The 23,581-nt window shown below is 62.9% G+C and overlaps 2 protein-coding genes across 2 annotated transcripts; both read right to left on the bottom strand.

The window, feature by feature from the left end:
- Positions 1-56: 56 nt before the first annotated feature.
- PEA15 (proliferation and apoptosis adaptor protein 15) lies at positions 57-9,094 on the bottom strand. Its single transcript, XM_082704360.1, has 4 exons — positions 8,948-9,094; positions 3,463-3,636; positions 2,209-2,364; positions 57-2,057 (listed from the first exon to the last, which is right to left on the bottom strand). The coding sequence occupies exons 2-4, from the start codon at positions 3,632-3,634 to the stop codon at positions 1,993-1,995; spliced, it is 393 nt and encodes a 130-aa protein (XP_082560486.1). The 5' UTR covers positions 3,635-3,636; positions 8,948-9,094; the 3' UTR covers positions 57-1,992.
- A 2,684-nt stretch (positions 9,095-11,778) lies between these two features.
- On the bottom strand, positions 11,779-20,387 carry CASQ1 (calsequestrin 1). The gene is made up of 11 exons (XM_082704353.1): positions 19,789-20,387; positions 18,047-18,131; positions 17,191-17,291; positions 16,849-16,960; positions 16,462-16,535; positions 16,043-16,173; positions 15,084-15,129; positions 14,616-14,670; positions 14,289-14,389; positions 13,396-13,470; positions 11,779-12,432 (listed from the first exon to the last, which is right to left on the bottom strand). The coding sequence occupies exons 1-11, from the start codon at positions 20,059-20,061 to the stop codon at positions 12,280-12,282; spliced, it is 1,206 nt and encodes a 401-aa protein (XP_082560479.1). The 5' UTR covers positions 20,062-20,387; the 3' UTR covers positions 11,779-12,279.
- Between the last annotated feature and the right edge of the window lie 3,194 nt (positions 20,388-23,581).

The raw sequence follows: 23,581 nt of genomic DNA on the forward strand, positions 1-23,581 counted from the left end.
TTTCCCTCCCTTCCCAGCCAAAGGCTCCTTCACAGAAACTCTAGAATTCAGTCGGATGCAGTACAGTCAATCACCTTTATTCCAGGGTTAGAAGGCCGTGCACACTGCAGACAGAGGAGCACAGGATAGGGACGACCTCACAGCCATACGGGGGTGGGAGGGCAGGTTAGTCTTTTTAGATGATTTCTGCCTTACAGAGGTATTCCTAGACTCTGCTCAAGACGGCCCTGTCTCCTTCTCCCGTCTCGCCCGCTCTGCTCTTCAGAGAAGGCTCCCTCCCTTCTCTCTCTCTCGCTCGCTCTCTCTCACACACACTCACATCACAGAATCCTGACCGGAAGGACGATTCATGCTCAGTCCCCCTCCTCCCAATGCTACAAGTATCTCTCTGGCCTGGAGGGAGACGCAGACAGGGCTGGGCAGGCATGGGGGTCCTTTAAGGCAGAGCTGTGGAGTGCTCCAGGTGTGCGTGTTAAGGCAGGTGCCGCAGCAGTGGCCAGAGGGGACGGTGGGGCCGGGCCAGGCCGGGAGCAGAAGCCGCGCTCCGGCCAGCCTGGCTTCCTCCCTCTTCCAGCAGCCAGTCTTCCTGTCCCACGTCAGTTTTGCTCCCACATCTTAACAAGCTCTGAACTTCAACTTTCTCTAAAAAGTCTCTTGAGATGGCGTGTGAATTTAAGTTAAAAAAAAAAAAAAAGTTTTTTCACTTTGCCTGTGTAGCAACGCGATGGGCCCTCCCTTGGCTGTGGTGTTCCGCTCCCAGCCCCGCCCTGGCCTAGACAATAAGTTAATGCTGGACACCACGAGCAAGGGCAGACATGGCAGTGCGGGTTTAATATACATATATGTAGATATATATGTACACACAGTTAGCACGGTCAGGGTGGGGAGAGCATCTTGGCACAGGAAGGGGGCTGGGGTCTAGCGATTTGGCTAGGAGGCATCCACGAGCCCAACACGCCAGGATATCGAGGGAGACGGGCTAGCAAGTCCCCTCCTGGACTGAACGGGGGGTTCAGTCCAAAGGGAAAGGCTAGAATTAGCTTCTTCCTGTCTTTCCTGCTGGGGGTGTTCCAGACCCCAAAGAAGGAAGGTCACCTGTGGTGACCACGCGGGGACCCTGTGGGTGGGGCAGGGTGGGAGTGAAGACCTAAGGAGCTCATTCCTCAACCTCCCCAGGTCTGGAGTCTGTGTGTGCAACAGTCTGAGTAGGAATAAAGAAGTGGCGAAGAGGGCCCCTCTCGCCCACACCCCCGGCGCCTGGTGCGGTGGGGCCTGCTCCCAGCGTGGGCTCTTGGGGGTGCGGGGGAGTAACTAGTGCTGGCTGCTCCATGGAGTCCGTATTTCGGGGACATGGAAGGGTCCTGTGGTGCTCTCACTAGATCCCTCGCTCGATCCCTGGCTCATACCCATCCTAGGCCCATAGGAGGGGAGGAGAAAGGGACCTGCTGGGGCCCAGGCCCTCCAACCTAAGGAACATCTAGGAAAGATCCCTCCGCCGGTCCAGCACAGGGTACAGATGCGGAACTCTGGCTTTTCTCTGCCCCTTCCAGGTGGCGGCTGGGTGACCGCCTTCCCTCCCACTGCTTGTCACTAGACGCACCCACCTTGCCCCACGCTTCACCGCCAGCTCGGCTCCGCGGCGTAGGAAAATACAGGTCCTTTCTGCTCCCACACTTCAGCCATAGAGGAAAGGGCAGTAGGAGGAATGTGCCCATTTCTATTTGCATAGAAAGAGCCCCCACGCCCCCCTGAAGTGGGGAAACGAAGCGCCCCCAGCCCGACCCCCACCCCCTCACGAGGAGGAGGAACTAGATGAGCTAGACAGAGAGACAGACAGAGCGTGCGCACACGCACACACACGCGCACAGTAAGGGGGTTAGGACCAGGTTAGTAAGTGGGTAGACTGGGGGGTGGCCCTTGCCCCTCCCCTGGAGGCTGGGGGAAGGGAGTGGTCCGCTGAAGGTCCAACCTTCCTCCTCTCCTCCCCCTCGCTCAGGCTTTCTTCGGTGGCGGAGCCAGTTTGATGATCTCCTCCTCGGAGGGCTGCCGGATAATGTCTGGGGGGCAAGAAGGGAAGTGTCCGGGCACAGAAGGCGTGGGAGACAGCAGGCAAGCCCCCGACGTCCGCTCCCGTCTGCCCCAAATCCAGCGCCCCAAGGGTCACCCAGGGGAGCGGGCAGAGGTGCGTGTTCAAGGCGCGGCGCCTACCTTTGTACTTCTTGGCACTGGGGATACGGGTCAGCTTGGTGTCCAGCTCCTCCTCCTCCGAGATCTTCAGAACACGGGTTCTGTAGTCCACCACCATGGTGAGCAGGTCGGGGCGGCGGGAGATCTCAAAGATGTGCTCGATGTAGGAGAGGTTGTCTGGAAGGAGGCGGGAGACAGGGTCAGCCAGGCTGAAGAGGCCGGCTTCCCCTGCCTGACCGCACCGGGCTTCTGGAACCACGGCGGAGGTGCTCACATTGGTTATTGGAGGGGGCAGCGCGAGAAGAGGACAAGCTACTGAGCAGGACCAGAGAGCCAAGGCCCCAACGATACAGGGGACTGTGCAGGACAGCAGGGGGCTGGCCAGTGAGGTTTCAGAGGGAATCAGGCTAAAGAGGTCCCACGTTGTGGGGAGGGAGAAAAGAAAAATGAGTCGGCCTACCTCATACCCTCCGCCCAGCCGGTCGCCCACCGGGCCCCCTCCCGCTCTTCCTCCAAGTCGGAGTCAGAGAAATTTCCTGCTAGCACATGTGGGACCTGGGGGAGTCTCTCGACAAGGCCCCCCTGTGGCCAGAAGGACACTGTCCGTGGAGACTGGGGACGCCCTCAGTCCCTTCCACCCCCCCAACCCATCCCCCCCGCCCCCGACTGCTGCAGGTGCCTCCTCCCAGGGCCAGGTCCACCCCAGCCTCCCTGCCTGCTGGGCCCCCCACCCCACCCCCGAGGCCTCAGCTGGCTCACCCCACCTACTCGAGGCCCTCCACGGCAGAGCCTTAACCAACCTTTCCAGCCACTTCAGAGCTCACTCAGGCCCCAGCCAAGCTAAGCAGGACCCCTTGATCTTCCAGACGCACCAGACACTCCCGCCTGTGGGACTCGGGTCCTTTGCCAGGCAGCCCTCCTCTGGACCCTGCCTTTGAAACCACTCGCCTTCGTACGCAGCTCCCCGCCCCCAGCCCTTCCCAGAGCAGCGGCCTCTGCCAGTGCCTCTGAAAACGTTAGAGCTCGCGGTTTTAACTTTTACCACTTTTAACTTGTATTTTACTGTTCTGTGACCTGATGATCTGTACCACGTGACTCATCACAACACAGTAGTATCTGAGTGCCGCGTGGCTTCCCGACGCGCCCTGCGAGGGCCGCGAGGACCGCTGTCCCCGAGCCGCGGCGCTCAGCCTCCCCCGGCCTGGCCGAGCGCGGCGCGCTTCTCTTCGCCCAAGGGACGGAGCCCGAGAGGCTGGGGCCCCCCGGCCCACCCACCTTTGTCCAGCTTGTTGTGGCTCTCCAGGAAGCTGAACCAGGCACTGCCTGTGGTGATCTCCTCGCTCTTCTCGCTGGGGATGTCCTCCTTGCAAGCCGACTTGAGCTGCTCCAGGTCTTCGAGGGTGATGTTGTTGGTCAGGTCCTGCAGGAGGGTCCCGTACTCGGCCATGACTGGGGTTGGGACGAACAAAGGGACAGGCCGCTGAGCTGGAGGTGCCAGGAGGGTTTACTCGCTGGTCCCTCCCACTAGCATCCCCGCTCTGTGGGGCAGCCGGGGAGGGTAAGGCGGGTGGAGGCCAACAGGGAGGCTGGGGAGGGCTGGGCCGGAGGGGGAAAAGGCCTCAGGGTGGTGGCAGTGGACGGGAAGAAACAGAGAAGCTAGGGTCCAGGCTACAGCCTAGAGTGACAAGTCACACCTCCTTACCCCCATCTTTTTTCCTCATTACCCCCCCAACAGTAACCCTGGCAACAGCTCCCCTGACTGAGGAGGCGGTTACCATAGCAACCTGCTCCAGACTTTCTCACCCGCTGCCTCCAAGGCCCCCCCAGAATCGCCCCACCCACCTGCAACCCCTCCCCCAGTCAAAAAAAAAAAAAGAAAGAAAGAGAAAACACTCCAAAACAGCCGTCAGGGAGAGACGGGCTGGCTGTGGCAGGGAGAAGCTCAGAAGGGGCAGGAGGGGGTGGGATGGCCGGAGCTCATGTGTTCTCGCTTCCATTCTTCCCCAGAAGCAAAGTGGACCCTCACTCTCAGCCCCCCACCACCTCGCTAATGACTCATTCTGGACAGCTGCCTAGGTGCTTGGTCTAATGGTCCCCGGCCCCTCCGCGGCCCCCTGCATTCAGTCCTTGGGGCTCGGGTGGGCGGGGAGGGGCAGGCAATGAGCTCCCCCCGCCAACCTTCGGGCAGCCCGGTTTCTCCCTTGACCGCAGCCGGGCCTCCACGCAGCCCCTCTCCCAGCCTTTGTGCTGTGCCCACAGCCCCCGCGCCCGAGAATACCAAGCGGCCGGCTCTGGCCCCCTGCCCAGTTCCCAGGCTGGCTGGGTGGCAGGGGAAGGGGCTTAGCGGCAGCGCTGGGCGAGAGGCAGGAAAGGGGCTGCTGCTCCTGCTGCGTCACTGGGGGGGGGCTCCCACAGGGGGCCGGGCACGGCTGGGTCTCAGGGCCTTGAGCCCACATGCCTGTCGCGTGGAGATCTCCACGTGGGAAGGGAGAGAACACGCGAGGCCCTCCTGGCACTCACTAGGCAGAAAGTGTGTTTAAGACAGGAAGAAGGAAGGCCAACCTTAGAATGAACCTTCTGGATGGGTTAAAATGTGAACTTCACCCACAACAAGGAAATATTTCTTTTATAATCAGAAAAGTAAAACATTTTACAAAGTAAGTTATAGCATAAACACTGTGGCTAGACCAAGGGCTGGGGCTAGGAGCCAGATGACCTTGTACTGGACTGAGACTGCCCCCAAACCTCCCCAGCAGCGGGCTGGGCATGCAGCAGAGCGCAGGCGGCATCTGGCCTGGGTGCAGAGAAACTGAGGCAGAGAGGCACGGCATCGGGAGAGGCGCAGACCCAGAAGTCCCCGTTCCCAGCCCCCTACTTGGGCCAGAACAAACACGCCTGCCTCCCTCCGTGGCAGGCGCCGTGACACGCACACAATGAGGCAGGCAGCAGGGCCAGCCGGACCCCCTCAAGAAGCAGGCACTCCCAGGCACGCTCACTTGCACACCCAGGTGCAAGCAGACAGAAGGGCCCAGCGGTGGCCCTGCCAGGCTCGGCCGGAACAATGCTCTCCGGACTGTCAGCACCAGGAACCGTCTCCGCCTTGAAATCTAGGTCAGAGCAGCCGGCTCCGGAGCCCAGCCCCCCACCCCACTGATAATCCCCGGCCAGGAAAGGGGGAGGTGAAGGGGAAGGGGTCCAGGCACGAGGAACTAATGGGGGGTGGGGAGAGCTTAAAAGGAAGAGGGAGCAGGGGGCCCCCAAGAACACTCTGCCCCCGGGAAGAGACCCTGGGAGCAAGCCCTCATCTGGAAAATGGGGCAGCATTAGGGTCAGCCTGTACTGTTTTCACGTGGAAGAAGAGACTGTAACTAGATCCTGGGGAAGGAAAGTGTGTGCGTGTGTGTGTGTGTGTGTGTGTGTATCTCCTGGAAGGAGTTAAGGTTTAGGGCTCTGGATGGAAAACACAGACTTCCCGGGGAGGCGGTGGGGAGGGATTAATGTGTGAGTGAACCACCCACATCGGCTGGGGGGCGGTGGGCAGGCGCTTTCGAAGAGCGCGAGGCAGACACAGTGAGACCCCCCGGAGAACGGGGGTGGGGAGGCCGAGTGGTGAGCCAGGCCCGCGCGGCTGCTGCCCCCCCCCCCCCCCCCGGCGTGGGCACGGGTGCGTGGAGGCGGCAGCGGCGGGCATCTGTGCGGGCGTGTGCACGCTCTGGCATGGGTGCTACTGTGCCAGCACTGGCCGTGCAAATACGTGCTCTGTGTGTGTGTGTGTGTGTGTGTGTGAGAGAGAGAGAGAGAGACAGTGAGAGCGCGTGCAAGGTCTGTCATCACAGGCTCCCATCCAGAGAAAAGGGGAAGGGTGAGGAGACCCTGCAAATGGGAGGGAGGTGGGGCTGGGAGAGGGAAGGAGGCCGGAGGCCGAAGGGATGGGGGGGAGGGGGGGAGGGCGCCGGGACTCAGCGGTTACCACGGCAACCGCAGTTCTGGGGGCCCAGCCCCCCACCGGTCAGGACAATGACACCGCTGCAGGGGAGGGGCGTGGGGAGCGAGTAAGAAGGGACAGAGCAGGGGAGTGGGGCCCCCTGAGGAAGGGGGGGAAAGGCAGCCTGGGTGTGGCCGCAGGGGCATGGCCAGTCCCTTGGGGGAGTTTTAGGGGTACCAGGAAGTGGCTCTCTGGCCTCACTGATCTGTCATCGCCCCTGGAGTGGTGTGGCTGTGGCAGAGCTGGGCCCCGACACCCTCCCTGGCCCTGTCCTCCCGGAGATTCAGAATTCCTCCGGGCCTATGTGCCTCTCCTCCCCTCCTCGCCCAGAAAAGTCTTCCTGATTGCTGGAGCAGCGCAAGGCGGCCTGGGGAACAGCCGGCAGCCTGGGCGGAGGCCATTCTTGGGACAGGATACCGGGGCAGGAACCGGGACCGGAGCTGAGGCTGCCAGGAAGTCGGTCCCCTTCCCTCCCGGATCCTTCTGTGCTCTGCTCGCGGCTTCCTCACACCTTCCTTCCTGCCTGCCTCCCTCTCCTTCCCGGCTGGCCCCAGGTGGAGCCTGGACAAAGGTGGGACCAGCCGAGGGTGCTGGGGGACAGGGGCAGGAGGTCAGAAGCTCACAGACTGGTCTCTGGGCGTGGGAGCTGGGCGCGGGACAGGCGGGTGGTCTGCCCTCTCCCCGCCCCCAGCACCCTAGCCCAGTGGGACAGCCACCTGTGCAGAAGGAGGCCCCAGCATTAGCTTCAACTTGGAAGAAAGCCTGAGGATTAGGAGCCCTGGCACCCCTCCCTCCCTCCTCTCTGCTCGGGGCTACCTGGGCTACCTGCTGCGGAGGTGCGGAGGGGAGGGCCAGCCCACGCAGGTGCAGGGGTCATGCTGCCTGGTTCAGGGGTGGGGCAGTGATCCAGGAGAGGTGGAAGAGTGGGTGGGGAGAGCACAGGGTGCCCATTTTAAAATCTACCTGGGCCCCCCTGGTTCAAGCAGTCCCCTAGTTCGTCCCTAATTATTCCCTTAACAGCACACTCTGCTGGCTTCTTCCCTTAGCTTCCATTCGGCTTTTTGGGGGGGGGGCAGGGAATGTTTTTATTCTGTAACAAAGGAAGGGGCTCTAAGACTCTGCCAGCAGGTACCTGGGCCTCAAAACGTTCAGCTCAGTCCAAGAAGCAAATGGGTGAGCCCGGGGCACAGAGATGGTGCTAAGCCTTCAGCCCTTAGCGTAAGAGGAGAGAGATGGATCCAAGGTGGGGGCGGTGGGAGACCCCCCCCCCCCCCCCCGCACAGGGTCAGGCCAGCCGGGCCTGTGGGCTCACCACTGGGGGGGAGCTGCCCCCTCCCGTTGGTTTCCTTCCCACCCCTCCCCCTCCAGTCTCTCTTCCTCCTTCCCCTCGGTGGGCTTTATCTCATGTGGGGGGAACCCTGAATACGGAGGGCTTCTGGGGCCTGTGACTCAGTGTCCCCATCCGAACACTCAGGGCCACTGTCCAACGGGGAAGGAACTGGCTTCCTGGCTGTAAAGGGATCTTCACTTTGGTGGGGAGGGGCCGAGTCGGTGGGTCTGTAGGAAAGGGAGTCTGTAGGTCTGTAGTGGCCAGAGGGTCTGAGGAAAGGGGAGGACCGGCAGGAGGGGCGCGCGGCCCTCTTCACGCATGACGGTCCCCGCGCACGGGATGGACACAGGTGTCCGGGACGTGAGGAACTGGGCAACCAGGCCAGCGGCCAGCCTAGGGCATCCCTGGCAATTTCCCCAACGGAGTGTTTAGCCACAAAGGGAAGAGCAATTAAAGCTAATCGCTCTGACAGCCCAGGGGCCAGACTCATCGAGAAACAAAACCCCCGTATTCAGCATGTTTCCCGGCTCCCCGAGGTCTCACGCCAAGCTGCTTTCCCCGGCGCTCTCAGAGCGCCCGGGGAGCCCAGCCCCCAGCCCTCTTCCCACTGCTCTGGCCATCTCTGTGTCGCTTCCTCCCCTCCCGTCCCCGACTGCTGCGTCCCTGTCCCTCGCACACATTCCCTCATTCTGTCCCTCCCCGACTTGGGCTCCATCCTCGGCTGACTCATACTCATTCTTTCTCTCCCTCTCCTTTTCTCCCACCCCCTCCTCCGTCCTTTGGCCACTCCGGGGCGCAGAAACCAGCCAGTCCCAGCACCCTAGGCTCTAAGTGGACCCAGCAGAGAGGCCAGCGGCAGCCTCCCTGGCCCCGGATCCTGCCCCCTGTCCCAGAGCGGAGCGAGCAGGACTTCCTGCCCTGTCTCCCCTGTGTTGGCGAGCGGGGCCCCCAGAAGCGCAGGGCTGGGAGCATCTGCCCAGACAATCGGGGGGTCGGGGGCCCAGGGCCCCCACCCAGCTGTCCTGCGGACAGATGTTCCTCCGGGAGGCACATGGAGGCAGGGGGGGAGGGGACGCGTAGTGCGGGGACGGCTGTGATTTGCTGCGGGCGACGCGGTGTGTGTAAGAGTCACATGGGCGTGTGTCACCGTGTGTGCTGGCGTGTCTCTCGTAGGTGTGTGTGTCCCCGTCCGCTCCGACGCGGGGCGTATGGAATTAACGGAGCTTCCACGTCGGCCCCCCGCCCCCCAGCGCCCGGACCCCGGCCCCGGGTCCGCCGATCCCCGCGCCGGCGGGCGGGGGGGGGGGGCTGGCCGTGCGGGAAGCGGGCTCCCGCCGAGGCCCCGGGCCCGGCCACGCACCCCGGTCCGCGGACGCCCCCGACCCCGGCTCGCCGCCCCGCCGCCGCCCGGCCCCGAGCCCGCCGCCCCCCGGCCCGCCTCTCACCGCCTCGGGCTGAGCGCTCAGGGCGCGGCTCTCCGGCGTCCCGGGTCCTGGGGCAGCGTCCGGAGCCTCCGCCTCGGCTCCCGCCGCTCCTGCCGCTGCCGCCGCCGCTTCCGCCCGCCGAGCCCGAGCCCGAGCCCCGCGCGCGCCCCGCCCGGCCGGCCGGTGACGTCAGCGCCGGGGGCGGGGCGGGGGGCGGGGGTTCTGGAAGGCTCGCGGGTGGGCTGCCGGGGGCGCCGCCCGAGCCCCGGGACTGCGGGGCGCGGTTGCCGAGGTGGGGGGGCACGGCCTGCCCCGCGCCCCTCTGCGGGCCGCGGCGGCGGGGACCCCGGGGAGCGCCGAGCGGCGTTTGGGCCTTGGGAGGGCCCTGGGCCTCGTCCTCCTAGCGGGCCGGCTTGTGTTGGGGGAACCGCTTTCCTCCCCTTCGGGGTCGGGGGACCGGGGGCGAGGGCCCCAGGGACCGCTCCGACTTCGTCCACTTTGGAGGGGCCGGGGTGGAGGCTCGGGTGCGGGCGGGAAGCAAAGTGGGGCCTCCTTGCCTTGACCCGGAGCCCAGATCTCGTCCGCGCTCTCCCCTTGGGGTGATGCCCCCTGTGTTCCTCTCACCTTTCCCGAATATACCGCCCTCCTGCCTTCCCCCCACCATGATGTAATTTTATTTTCTGGGGAGGAAAAGAGCAGCAGTGAGCTCAGCATGCAAATATAGACAGCTCGCAAAGCCACACTTAGCTCCGGCTCCTCGCGCTGCCTCTCTGCCCAGGCCCGCACGTCGGCTCTCACTTCCTCTCCACCCCAGGGACTTTCCTCCCCCAGATTCTCAGCCAGACTCAAAGAGGGAAGGAAGAAGTGGGGAAGCATCTGTCCGCACCCCCTGTCCCACCCGAGGGTCCTTGCTTCCACTCTGGCAGAGTCTGGCCCTGGAAAGAGGTCCGAGCCCCATCCTACGCCACGGCCAGGACCGCCCTGGCCTCCTGGCCTCCCCTCAGTTCTGGCCCAGTAGACACCCTGTCAGGAAGCCTCAGGTGAGCCCCTCCTTTCTTGGTCTACACTGCGCCCAAAGCCCAAAGACACTCAGGCTCCTGCTGCTTCTCCGTGCTCTTCAGCAACTCTCCCCATCACCACCCTCTGGGAGCAAGACCACCTCGTCCTCTGCTCACGTCTGCCTCATGTCACTGGCCCCTTGGTGAGACCCAGAGAAACGGAAGGACTTCTGGACAGAGACAGGGTCAAGTCTCCCTGAGGCTGCAGGTGCAAGGGACCCGGGCTTCCGCACTGGCCCCGCCCCTTTCTCATGCTGGGTCTACCTCGGACTCTCAGTGTCCCCACCAGTGACACGGAGATGCTGACGTCCACCTGGCATGGTTCTCCTGAGACTTGGAAATCCTAAGTGTGTAAGGACTGGCACAAGTGGGCGCTGGAAACCTAGGGTGACTGCTCCATCTGGGGCCTTCTGCTGACCGACGCTGGACGACCGGTCAGCCCCCCGTTAGCCCTGTGTTAGTCGGGTGAACACACGGTTTCTGCTCAACACGCTTCTGCCTCCTCTGGGAGCACTTCCTGCGTTTGTCTCTGAAGGGTGACCCATGTGTCACCTCAGGTTTCCTTCGGCACCTAGGCAGCCCACCCGCGGCTACCCCGGCCCCATGACCGCTGTCCCGTCTGGGAGCTCTGGGCGTGGTCCGTTCCTTGGCTCCCCCACACCACGTCATCTGACCCCCTGACACGTACCCCGGCCTGGGCGGTGCTGGTGTAGGTCCTTCTTGCCAGGAGCCTTGGCAGCCCGGGTCTGGGGTGGGGATGGGGAGCCCTGGAACGCAGAGCTCTGTGTCTCCTCTTCATCCCACGGCCACCGCGCAGGGCCACGCTCTCCCAACCTCTGAAGGGCTCCGGCTGTGAGCGCCCCCCCCACCTGCTGGCTCCGTCCTCCCCTCCCTCTGTCCATCCGGCTCATCACTGCCATCTGTGTGTCCTTCCTCGCAGCCCCCGGGTTTAAAGTCGAACTTCTTTGCATCCCGTGACGTCTCCCCCTTCTCTTTCCCCTCCCGTCTCTTCTGCACCCCCCGTGGGACACCCACATTCTGCCCATGCTTTTGGTGCTCTCCACGGACAGGAATGTCCCTTCCCTGTCTCCTGCGCCCTGTCAAACCCCATGGTTCACTGAAGGCCTAGAAAGTGCTCCTTCCCGAAGCCGTCAGAGCCCGCTGGGGCCTCTCTGTCCCGACCCTGCGTGTTCCCTCATTCCTTCTGTCAACAGACATTTGCTGGCAGCTTGCCTCTTGTGTGCCAGGCCCTGGGGGGCACAGAGGAGAAGCCTGGCCTCCTGCCTTCGAGCACCCCCGCCCCCACCCCGCAGTCTGGTGGAGAAGAGGGACCTGTCCGGGGAGGGTGAGGGAGCACTGGACTGGAGGTGGAGAGAGTGGCCCGTGAGCCCGGAGGAGGGAACCGCAGCAGCCGCCTCTGAGAAGGCCTCCCCGAGAAGAGATGTTTGGGTTCAGTCCTGCGGGTTCCAAGAGCAGCTGCAGGGAGGGTGCTATCAAGCAGCACATAATCACTTAATTACGTACTGCTTTGTGCTCGGCTTCAGTCGTTGGGCTGCTTGTCTTGACTTCCCAGTGAGGCTAATCAGCTCGAGAGCAGGGACAGGCCCAGCACGCCGCGTTCTCCCAGAGCCTCCCAGCGGTGCTGGACAAACACCACGTGTGAGGGGAAAGCTTGTGCACTGGTGGCAGATAAACAGTCCTCTGTCCTCTGGGATGACCGCCTAGAGGGAGCGCCCCCATCCTGGTGCCGTAACGAGGCCCGCACCCCCAAGCCTCTCCCCAGCAGACACTTGCTCATGCTGCCCCAGATCCTTTATTGAGGGCTCCCGATATCTGACCCAAATGCATTAACAAGAGATGGCCGAGAGCCGCAGACACGGGGCCCGCCCTTTCTCCTGGCCAGGGATCAGGCCTCCAGAAGGATGGAGGATTTGAAAGTGTGGGGAAGATCGTGCACAGGTGGAGGGAACCAAGGAGAAGAGAACCAGAGGGAAGAGTATAGGGAGTGGGGAGTGAGAGCAGAGGGAATGGGGAAGGAAACGCATCATGGAGGGAACAGATCGTAGGAACAGGACCGCCAAGGGACAGGAGATGGCCGGCGGAGGTGGCTGGGCTGGCGCGTGGGGACGAGCAGGTCCTGGCCTCGTGGGGCAAAGGTCGGGGTCTCAGCACTCAGCATCGGGCCTCCCTACCGCAGAGGATGGCCCAGTGTCCCCAGAGGAGCCCAGGGACGGACGGGGTTGGGAGGGAGCCCAGGGAGGCGGGGGGCCGGGCTGGAGAACGAGGCCACAGCCGCTAGTCATCGTCGTCGTCGTCGTCGTCGTCGTCGTCGTCGTCGTCGTCCTCCGTGTTGATCTCGCCTTCCAGCACGTCTTCCAGCCAGTCCTCCAGCTCCTCCGCCGACGGCAGGTCCTCCTCGTCGTCCATCTCCATCCACACGCTGTCCGCCTGGGGTGAGGCACAGACAGGGGACCGGAGCTAAGCCCGACTCGGGTCTGCAGACCTGTCCTCCCCCTCACGGGGCCCCTCTGTCCCTCCCCTTCTCCTGTCACCGGCCAGGGACGCTTGCTGTGCAGGTGAAGGTCTAGGTGGGAGGGGGGACGGGGTGGGGGACAGGGATGGCTGGGTTGGCCTCTGATGGGGAACCGCCGGCGGCCAGAGAGCCAGGCCAGCCACCCTTCAGCTTTTCATAACCTGCTTTTCCAGCCCTGTTTGCAGAAGCCTCTAGTCTCACAAGCTATAAGAAAGGATTTGCCTTTTCCAGAACCTGATACTCATTTTCCTACTTTTGACCTTTCACACTAACTTTCCCGTCGGTTTGGAAAGACTCATCATCAACCCCGCGAGCGTCCGTCCGTGTTCGGGGCCACTCCTTGAAACCCTGCTCTCCGATTCTCTCCGGCAGAAGCTGCTTTGATTTCTGGGGCTTCCTAGCATTTTATGAGTCTCTTTGGAATCGAGTTTATAAGATCTGGCTGTGCTGTTAACAAAATACCCGCCTCCCTGGTCACAGGGCGAAGGGGACGAAGGCAAAGTCTGGCCTACTCCGTTTGCCAGAACAGACTTGCAGAGGCCACCTGCTGTGTGTGGATGAGCTTTCTGCCCTCCAAGAGCTCAGAGTCTACCCGAGAGGCGGGCGGCGGGCGTAATGCAGAGCTAGGGGAAGCGAAGTCCAGTTAGCAATGCGACATGGACTCTGGGGGTGCCGATGGGGGGGTCCTGACTCCAAACGGGAGATCTGGAGAGGATGGTGGGCCAGGCCTGGAAGGAGGAGCGCAGGGCGCTGTGTACTCAGACCCCGAGTCGCCAGGCATGTCTGACGTCTGGGGGGCGGTCGGCGGAGCAGGGAGCGCTGGACGGGCTGGGAAGCAGAGCTGGGGGGCAAGCGGGGCGCGTGGGAAGGAAACTCACATCGGTGACGTTGACCACGCCTATCTGCGGCGCTGACAGGTCGATGTCAAATGTCTTCTCCCAGTAGGGCACCAGCTGTGGAGAGACCACATACGGTAACGAAGCAGCATCTGGAAACACGTGTGTCTAGCACGGGGAGTGTAGAGGGTCAGCCTGGGGACAGGGGAAGGTCACTATGAACTCACGCTGGAGGATGGGGGACAGACCCCCTGGGGGGCCAGAAGGGAAGGTGTGTGCAGGAGCAGTTGCAGGTAAAAATCCCAAACAGAAACTATCCGGAGGGGTCAGCTGAAGACACTGGCCCAGACTTTCCCAGGAAAACTGGATTGGAGCCTGTGTTCCGATCCTGGCTCTGCTACCGCCTGATCTTGCGACTTTGGGCAAGTCACTTCTCAGGGACCCTCGGGCTCCGCATCTCTAAACTGAGGCCGTTGTCCCCAGTAATTGCTAATGTTCCTCACGTATCTGTTCATTCTGCTGCTCCTTCAACGATGAGTTCCAGTGTTGGGGATCCTGCTGGGAACGGAGCTGTCCCCTGAGGCACAGACTCTCCCCACTTCCAGTCCGTGACGGTGTAGAACCATCTGCAGGGTTCATGGGCCCACTTGCCCCCCCAACACTCTGTCTTTTTGTAGAAGGGGTCAGCCCCGGGCACACGAGCTCCCTGCCGCGTCTCTGCTCTGGGCATGGCGTGTGCGATGTTCCATGTGATTTACTTCCCATCCTGTCTCCCCTTCTCGGGGTGACTTCGGTGCCTGCCCACGGTGCCCTTGAGCACGGGCCGTAACCCCCCAATGTCCTCAGGCCGGAAGTGGGGGACAGAACCCTGACAGCAGGTCCTCTCAGGAAGGGTGACGGCGTCAGGTCCTGCCTGGGGAGAGCCGACCTCTTACCAGGGGGAAATCGTCAGGGTCGATCCAGATGATGCTGAGGTCAGGGTTTTCAGTGTTATCTTGGGCCACAGACTTGAGCGTCTCCAAGAACTCGTAGCCATCTAGGAGGGAACACGAGTCAGAGAGTAGGAAGCCGTAGGGGGACGGGGAGGCAAGGGAGGCGGGGCAGCAGTGTCAGGTGCTCCCCTCCTCCCACCATCGCTGCTGCCTCACCCCGGGGGCCCCTGCACTCCCAGGAGGGCCTCCCACTGAAGCCCGAGCTCATCTCCCAAGCACCCCTGTGTCCCTCAACCACCCCCGCCCCCGCAACCAGCGTCCGTCCCTCACCAGGATCGGCTTCCTCCGCAAAGGCCACAATGTGGATTCCGTCCATGTCGTCCTCCTGTTGGGGACAGCGCGGCTTAGCTATGCTTCTTGAAGTTTGAGAGCCACACGCACGCTGCCTCCTCCTGGAGCCTGAATTTCGTGGAACCCCAGCTCCTGGATTAGGTAGGCTCTTGTGGCGGCGGCCCCGGGGCCGCGGACGGCTCGCCTCCCCTCCGGGGCCCCCGCGTCGCGTCCCCTCTGGCCAACTCTGCAGCCCCAGACCTCCTTCCCTGTCATCTGTGTCAGGGTCTGTGTGTCTCCTAATTCCTGGCACGTTCTTAAGAGCAACAGCCTCCAAACTCTGCTGGTGTTTGGTCTTTCCCGCGAGCCAGACACGGGGCGCAGCGGGGCGGGAACTTTCCGGGACTTCCGTCCTCAGCCACCCACACCCCCCCTGGGGACCCGGCCCTGTCTGGGGGAGACACTCACCCACGTCTCATACATACTCTCAGGCTTCAGCTTCCTCAGGGTGGACCTAGAAGAGATGGTCACGACTCAGCAGGGGAGAAGGATGCCCCCCAAGAGGGTTTTGGGTCAAGCCTAGGGCACAGACAGCTTGTAGGCCAGAGCAAAGCCATCTGGCAGTGTCTAAGCTCCGGGCGGCAGGCCCGGGTCACTGCCTGGTTAAAGCAGGTGGGAAGGCAGCGGGGGGGCCCATGGCCTGGAAGAGACTCTTTGGGAAAAAGGTAAGAACGGGGTCTCTGGGCATTCCCTCCTTCATACAGCACAGCGAGAGTCTGAGATGTTCTGGGCACTGTGCGAGGTGCCCTGGAGGTGTTGTGACGGCCCTCCCCGACAAAAGGGACCGTGACCTAGCGGGAGAGGGTGAGGGCAGTGGCATCTCCACGGACGTGAGGGGACGCTTCAGCTGTGGGGTGCGGCGAAGGAAGAAAGTCACTGTGTGGGAGTGAGGGCAGGGTCCCAGCCTCAGGCTGGAGAATTTTCTGTTGTGGGGCGCAGTCCGGTGTACCCTAGAGGGTTAGCAGCGTCCCTGCTTCTCCCCACCAGACGGCGGTAGCTCTCTCCTCCATCAAAAATGCCAGTGCCCCCTGGAGGGTGAGAGCCTCCCCCACCTGGCCCGCCCCTCCACCAGGTCGCCCCGGTCGAGAAACAGTGGTGCTCAGATCCAGGTCAGGATCCCGTTCTGACACTTCCTACCGGTGGGGCCAGGGTCCCTGAGCTTGTTGGGAGGATAAAAAACAATAGTAGAGTTGGAAGGCCCCTGGCTGAACCTGGTCTGTAGCGAGTGAGCGGCCGCCACGCCCAGGACGGCATTCACTCGCAGCCAGACCAGCTTCTTGGCCGGTGGGGACCCCCGGCTCCTCTTGCGCAGGGGCGTTGGGGCCCTAGGTGGTGCCACCTGGGTCAGGGGCGCCCCTGGTGCCCACCTCCTGTGCTCCTCCACGAAGCTGACAATCTCCTCTTTGCTGTTGGGCTTGTCTGGGATGGTCACAGGCTCTTCCATGAAGGCCTCATAGAAATCGATCTCATTCAGCTTCAAGGTCAGCTTCTTTGCCACCTGGCGGGGGACGTGGGGGGGATGTGCATCATGGGGAGCAGATCTTAGGACAGAGGTCAGATGACCTGGGCTCGTGTCGCTGCCACTAGGACAATGGACAAGGTCTCTGGGCTTTGGTTGAACCCTAGAGGAGTGGGTTAAAGGGTCTAAAATCTTTGGGGCAAGAGTGAGAGGCCCGAGGTGGGGATGGGGGTGTCATGTGTGACCAGGTCCCCCCACAGATTCTGGGAGAGAGGTTTGGAGGGCAGCTGCAGGGAGGGGGCCTCCGTATGGCCACAGGAAGAAGACCTTGCTGTCGAAGGTGGCGAAGAAAGGGATGTAGGGGTGAAACTCTTCCGCCGCGTCCTCGAAGGCCTTGTAATCTGAAGGAGTAGGACAGAGTCAGTCTCTGGGGGAGCCAAGGCCACTCTGTTTCTCCCCAAGTCTCCTTTGGCCAGAGGGATTCCTTTTGAGACCCCCCGCCAGTCCTCTAAGAGCAGCAAGACTTCAGTGGGGGACGTTGGGGGGCTGGGTCCCTGTCTGGGAGCCCCAAGTGCAGGGAGGTCAGAGCCGTGAGGGAGCTGACCACGCCAGGGGGTTAGCTGCAGAGACGTGGGGACAGTGGGTGGAGTGGGGGTTACGGAGATGGGTAAAACGGGGGTCCACAGAGGTACGGGGGCTCTGGGGGTTACGCACGCTCAGAATCTTTGTTCTTGAAGTAGCCAATGAGTTTGATCTCGTCCTCAATGTTCTCAAACGCCTGCAGCTCGCGATCGCCCTCGATCAGTTCCACGGGGTCCTCTAGGACCTGGAGGAGGACGAGGGGTCTCTTCACTGGAAGGAGCCAGCAGGGGAGGGGAGGGATGAGGGACGCAGGGGTGGGAGGGAGGGGCTGTCTTTTGCCTGGTGAGTGTGTGTGCCCGCGTGTTGTGAGTGTGTGCGGGCATGTGAGCGCGTGTGTGCGTGTGCGAGGCTGGGCTTGGTTGGGGATGGGTGTGAAGTCTTAAAGCAAGGCCCCGGGGCCCGGGAGAGCCTCACATCGAGGAGAAACTCCACCAGGGTGTCTGCGGAGAGCTCGCCATCGTACTCGATCACCTCATCTCCCTTGAACACGTAGATGCTGTCCTCTTCCGTGAGTCCTAGGGCGCCCGCCGGAGGTGAGCCGGGCGGCCAGGCGGCCCCCAGGTCCAGGGCCCGTCCCCGTGCCCCTGGAGTCCTCCACCTCTCCGTCCCCCCACCCCGCTCACCTCACGTCAGGCCCCTACGGCCTGGGCACTGGGCCTGTGCGTCTAGCCCAGGCAGCGGGCAGGCCCCGGGGCTCTCCAGAAGGTGGGCTCAGCGGGGGTGTCGGGGGGGACATGGGGAGGCGTGGACTCTAGCAAGATGTCTGCCTTCCTCTGCTTGCCATAACTAGAGACAGGTTTTCCTTTACCTCCTCCGAGGACTCCCGTCGCTCCCTGCCGGTCCGGCCCTGCAACCCACTGCTATGACTGACCAGATGACCTGGTTACTGACCGCCGGCCCCAGACATCTCCGGGGTCCAGTTCAGGCCTCTGCTGCTCCCTGGTGGCCGGTGCTGGGACCACCCCCCCACCCCCCGCAGGCCCTGGACCCAGAGGCCTCTCCAGCCGGCCTGCGCTCTGCCCCTTTCCTCCAGCACTCAGCCGTGGTGTGTAGGTTAGGATGAGGGAGGCCGCCCCTGACTCTTTCTGGGATTTGATCATGGGTCTCTACGAGTGGAGGAGGTGCCAGGACGCCCGCCATACCCCCCCACCCGGTGTCAATCTTTTCTTCCCACTGCCAGATCAGACGCGGTGGGGCCCACGCAAACCCCTGGCCTGGGCCTCCCCCATCCCACACGTGCACACACAGGGCCTCCCCACCCCCTCCTTACCTAGCTTCTTGGCTACAGCTGCATCCTTCTCCGAGTCTACCAGCCCAAAGCCAACACCCTTGTCTTCGAGGACTTGGGCCGCTAACTGGAGGGAACACAGGGACGGAATCAGCTCTGGGGCTCCTAGTCACCCCGTACCCATCTCATGCTTCCCAGAGTGGTCTCTGGGGACATGGGGAAGAGAAGAGTTGCCCTTGGCACGGCGCAGGGCTCCAGGGAACCTCCATTTCCCCGCGAGGCCACCCCTGGGCTGTGGTTCCGTTTCGGCCCCTGGACACGGCTGCTCGTGGGCATGGAGCTTCCGATGTTGCTCTGCAAGGCGGGTGCGGGACACTTCCATGCTCCCGGGGAGGCTGGGGAGTCTGACTTCAGAGCAGCTTAGGCCCTTCCTGCTTTGGGGCTGAGCCCTGCCCACCCTCATCGGTAAAGGCCAGGCTCAGTGTGGGGTGACATTTCAAGTCCTCGAGGTTCTTCTGAGGGACCCCCACTGGGGAGCATTTTGGAGGGCAGGGGTGTGGGGGGGTGGGCGGTCATGTCACTGAGGAGTGGCCGAAGCCAGAGAGATGAGAGTAGAGGTCACCGTGGCCACCACTTGTCACCTTCAGAGGCAGAGACTCTAGCAGGCATGAGAGGGGACACAGGTAGAGCTGTCCGCACTGAGGCCAAACTCACCCTACGTGTCCCAGCCCTTCCTTACTCAGGCTGTGGACAGTCACTCCCCTAGGTCCCTGCCCCCTCCAGCCTCCCCGCTGGACTCAGCCCTGGCTCGCTCTGCCACGCTCCCTCTTAAGCGACGCTGGGCGCCCGGATTCTCCGGAAGACAGGGAGGCTGTTGGCAGGCGAACGGGCAGAGATGCTGAGCCCTCGGGATAAAAATACTCGGCGCATTCATCAGACGGCAGGTCCCGGCACCCACAGGGGCACACGGAAACGAGAGCTTGTGGTCCCTCTCTCGGGCAGGCTGGAGCCTTGCCGTCCTGCCGGGCTGGAGAAGGGGCTCCAGAAGCTTGGACCAGAACACGAATGCATCCTAGCTGCTAGAGAGTGTGTGGGACTGTGTCTCCCAGGCATCCCCCAGAACAGGCCTTTTCTCTTGTTGTAAGTCTGCTCTGCTCCGGGGCGAGGAGAGCCTTCCCACAGAGAGAAGCTGGGGAAGGCATTCTGAAGCCTCCTCCAATGGCAAGCGTTTTCCCATCAGAGCATCTGGCCTGACCCAGTAGGGGCAGATGGAGAATTAGGGAGAGAGGGACTGAGGCCAGTGGGAGCCATGGTGGGCTCAGTTAAACCTTGGGCGGGAGAAAGTGATGCCATGCAAATGAAGAGGTAGGTAGCCTTGAAAATGCATTCCATTTGGATGGGCTCGGGGTGCAGGCCCCACAGTGCGCGGACAGGGGGGCACGTACTGGCCAGGAGAGTGGATTGGGGCTGCCGTACAGCTCCAACCCCCTGCTCCGAAGCACGTCCCTTTTCTTTCTTGTGCTCCCCTTCCAAGGACACCCCAGTCCTGGCCTAACGGAGCACCAGCAGCCTCGGGCGGCTTGGAGGAGGGGTCTCCCTGCAGCCCCTGGCTCCTAAGCGTGCCTAACCGTGGTGCGACTTTGGGTTCCAAGCCACTTTCTCGTGGGGTCAAGGCCACATGCCACGAGTCTGGTGGCATGTTGCCCCTCGCCCCCCGAGAGTCCTCCTCCAAGTCTGCATGTGGCCAGGCTGGGGGTGGCCGGGAGAGGCCCCACCCCACTCACCTCCAGGATCAGCTCTTCCATCTCGAACTGTCTTTGGGAGGCCTTGTCGTCCTCGGGGGGCTCGTGGTAGAGCAGCGCCAGCACCTCATACTTCTTGAACACGTTCTTGTAGTTCTTCGCGTTGACATTGACCACACGGTCCACGCCATCGTACTGAGGGAATTCCAGCCCGTCCTCCCCCTGCACCCCCAATCTGGGTGTCCCTAGCATCAACAGGAACAGCAGTGCAGGCCGTAGCCTGGGCCCAGCACTGGCCCCAGCACTGGCCCCCATCCTGTCGGCAGGTGCGCGTGGAGGGAGCAGGGTCAGGGTCAGCTGGCCGGGGCCTGAAGAGGGAGCTGGGGTAGGGCGGGGCGTGGGTCCTGAACCCTGAGTGAGGGGCTCACAGAAGGGGTGGGGTGGGGAATGGCCCAGAGCAGGGGACAGAGGACGCTGCTGGGTTCTGGACACACTGAGGACAGAGCCAAGAGTGAAAGGGTCAGGAGGCGGGATAGGCGCAGGGGGCGGGGAGGGAACCGGAGCTGTCCCTGAACTTGGCACCAGGAGGCCCCCACCTGGCTCCGTCTAAATATGTCTCTGTCTCTGGGGTTGGCAGGAGAGAAGATAACCTTCTGAGGCCAGGACAGCTCCAGGAGGGCCGCGACCCTCCCTCCTCCTCCACCGCACCCCCAGGCTCCTGGAGCCCCTCCCCCGCTGCCTTCCGCCTCGGGCAGGGTTCCTCAGCACGGTCCCCACTGCCCGCTGAAGCTCATCGCCATATTAAGAAAGGAAAAAGGCTGAGCTAAAAATAGGACCAGATGAGTCGGAGGTAAATGAGCTGGGCTGGGGGAGGGGAGGCGTGGGGTCATTAGGGAGAGTCCAGGGAGGGTAAGGGTACTCAGATCGAGAGAGACGGGGGTGGACAGGACGTGTTCTGGGTCAGAGAATAAATTCATAGACTGGACAAAGGGGCACAAATGCCAGATTGCTTCTTGTCCTAAAACCTGGGACTGTGTCCTCGATCCTGCGGCCGAGAGGTTGGTACGAAGCGCCCGGGCTGCAGAAAGAGGCCCTGCGCTTCCCTTTCAAGAGCCAGGACCGAGGATGAGGTCATTCTCTGAATAAAAGATGGAGCCTCGGCGGCCGGCGAGAAGGGCCGCCTGGCCCGGCCCCAGCTGCTTTCCTGTCTGGACGCAGGGGCAGGACGGGGCGTGGGGCCAGGAGCGCTGGCCCGCGTCCACCCTGCAGAAATGCGATTTGGGGTTCCTCCCCACAGGGCCGGGTGGAGAAGGGGAAAGTCCTGAGTGCTGCCTCGCGCCCTCGTGCTCAGCACAGCCTCGGATCAAAGGGGACTCCGTTCTCTAGGGCACAGCGGGGAGGGGTGGCTCCCGGGGGCTGCACTGTCCGGAGGAGGGAGAGTTGCTGAGCACATTCTGACAAACATTCTGACAAAGAGGATCAGGCGCAAAGCAAAGGCCGGGGGTGGGGTGGGGGTGGGGGGTTGGGGTTGGGGGGTTGGTGGGGGAGACGTTAACTCCTGGAAAACCTGAAGACGGTTCCCTGCACTAGAGCCTGGGGTTGCCGCGTTCTGTGCACTTGAGAGCCCGGGGGAGTGGGGGGAGGGGCTCTAACTTCCTGCGCCCCATCCTGGGGGTGAGGGCTGGGGACGAGTTTGGCTCCGGGTACCTAGGAAGGAAGGACCCTTTTCATGGCCCTCCAGGGCTCCTACAAGGCACAGGTAAAGTGAGGCACAAGGGAGCCCAGGGGAGAGGCTAGATCGAAGCCCTCCGCCCCCACCCTGAGCAATCTCTGATTTTGGAGAGGGAGGGTTTATTTTGCACCTGGGCAGGGACATGAAGTTGTGTTAGAAGAACAGCGTTCCCCTCCTGTGGGGTGAGCCTTGCACCACAAGCAAAGTAAGCAAGTAAGGCCAAGGGAAATCTCAAGAATGTGGTGCAGCGGGGTGGGGGGGGGTGTCCAAGAGAGACAGCTGCCCCTGGGGCGGGAGAGGCCCGAGCTAACCTGAGCTGGGCCCATTTGAACTTAAGAGGCCTCGGAACCCATCTCCTGGCCTCACAGGAAAGCCACTGAGCTGCCCACAGCAGCAAGCCAGGGCCACGGCCAGACAGCCAGACAGAAGGCCGCGGGAGGGAGTTTCTGACTTCAGCGGCACTCTGGGGGAGGGGCAGACGCTGGAACACTGGACCTGCCCCTCAGCACCCCCAAGGGTGTGAGATGGGGCTAAAAGGTGACCTGGGCCCCCCACTCCCACCCAGTCCATCCCAGCAGCGGCACCCTCCCCTCCTGCTCCCCACCCCGCACCCCTGCTGCTTGGCTCCCCACTTTCTACTCTGTCCCTTCCCTCTGGGCCCCCGTCTTCAGGCCCTTGGACTTAATAGGCCTCGGCATCGGGTATCAAATGACCCAGAGTTGGGGCCTCTGTATTTTTAACCCACCAGACGCCCGAAGCTCCTGCCACTGAAACCCGAGTTGCTGGCCCCTCGGCGCTCCCCACCCCCGCTCACTCCCCACGCCCTGGCCCCTCCATCTTCCAGGCCTGGTGCAGCAGCCGAGTCAGCAGCCGGGGAAGGACCCCAGACCGATAGAGCCCTGTCCCTAGGGGACCTGCTGCGGGAGGAGGGCGGCGACAGGAGGGAGACACCTCGGCGGGAGACACCTCGGCGGGAGCCTGGTGCAGGTGCTGCGCCGCGGGCTCGCCTTACAGCCGCCTTCTCTGCCGCTCAGCCTCCAGACCCTCCGGGGACCTTTCCTCCTCCCGACCCTGTTGTTCTGGTTCCGCCGCAGCCCTCCTTGGGAGTTTGGGCTCTAAGTCGTTTCGGGTGTAAGTGCTGGGATCAGACAGACCTTGGGGGACTCATCAGGGAAGCAGGGTGGGTGCTCCGAGTCTACGTGCTGTGTGAGTCACTGGACAGTGTGCTTCAGGCGCTCGTCGCACTGGGCTGTCCCTCAACGCACATGCTTTGTTTTTGGTGACAGTCGACCACGCCGGCAGGTTTCCATCGCATCTCTCTGCCCTGCATGCTTTGCGCTCAGCCCCCACAGAGGTGGGACCATCACGACCTCCAGGGCAAAGTGGACCAGCTCACAAAGCAACAGCCAGTACAGGGGTGAAGAGGAAGGGGGAGCCACCTCTGAGGGTGCGAGGGGGGGTAGCGGGGGGCGGGGAGGGCCCAGGGCTCCTCCTCTTCCTCCCCAGACACAGCCAGGAGCCTGGGCCCCTCTTCTCAGGCTCCGGAGACCAGACCTTTGGGAATGTCCGCCCCCCTGGGCAGAGCCAGGGGTGAAGGGGCAGGGCGCTTCACCCAAAGTCAAGGCTACGGGATCCAGAATGATGGGATGGGGCCGAGGTGCCGGAGGGCAGGGACCAGCGTCCCATCCCCAGAGGAAGGCTGTGTCCCACCTTCGCCACTCACCGTGGGACGCTTCCCAAGTCCGGTCGGACCTCGGGTTCTTCAGGGACGACCTAAGGTCTTTCCTAGCACCACGTTCCATGATGAGTCCACGAGCCACTCTGGGCTGGGGTGCTGCAGTCCCCTCTCGAGTCTCTGCTGCGTCTCTCACCTCACCCGTGCCTCTGACCCTGCTCCACTGTCCTGTCCTCGCTTTCCCTCGGCTCTTTGGACTTTAAGTCGGGGGTCAGCCCTCAAGGGGCAGCGATGCTTGATTCCGACCCCCTCCCAACCCCAACTCGGTCCCTGAAAGGCCGCCCTGCCCGGCTCTCATGGAGACCTCAGAGACACCGTCACAGTAGTCCCCTCTTTGCAGAAACCAGACGGACACATCCAGCCAGGTG

The sequence above is a fragment of the Mustela nivalis genome, assembly GCF_964662115.1.
Source record: "Mustela nivalis genome assembly, chromosome: 16".
Taxonomy (NCBI): domain Eukaryota; kingdom Metazoa; phylum Chordata; class Mammalia; order Carnivora; family Mustelidae; genus Mustela; species Mustela nivalis.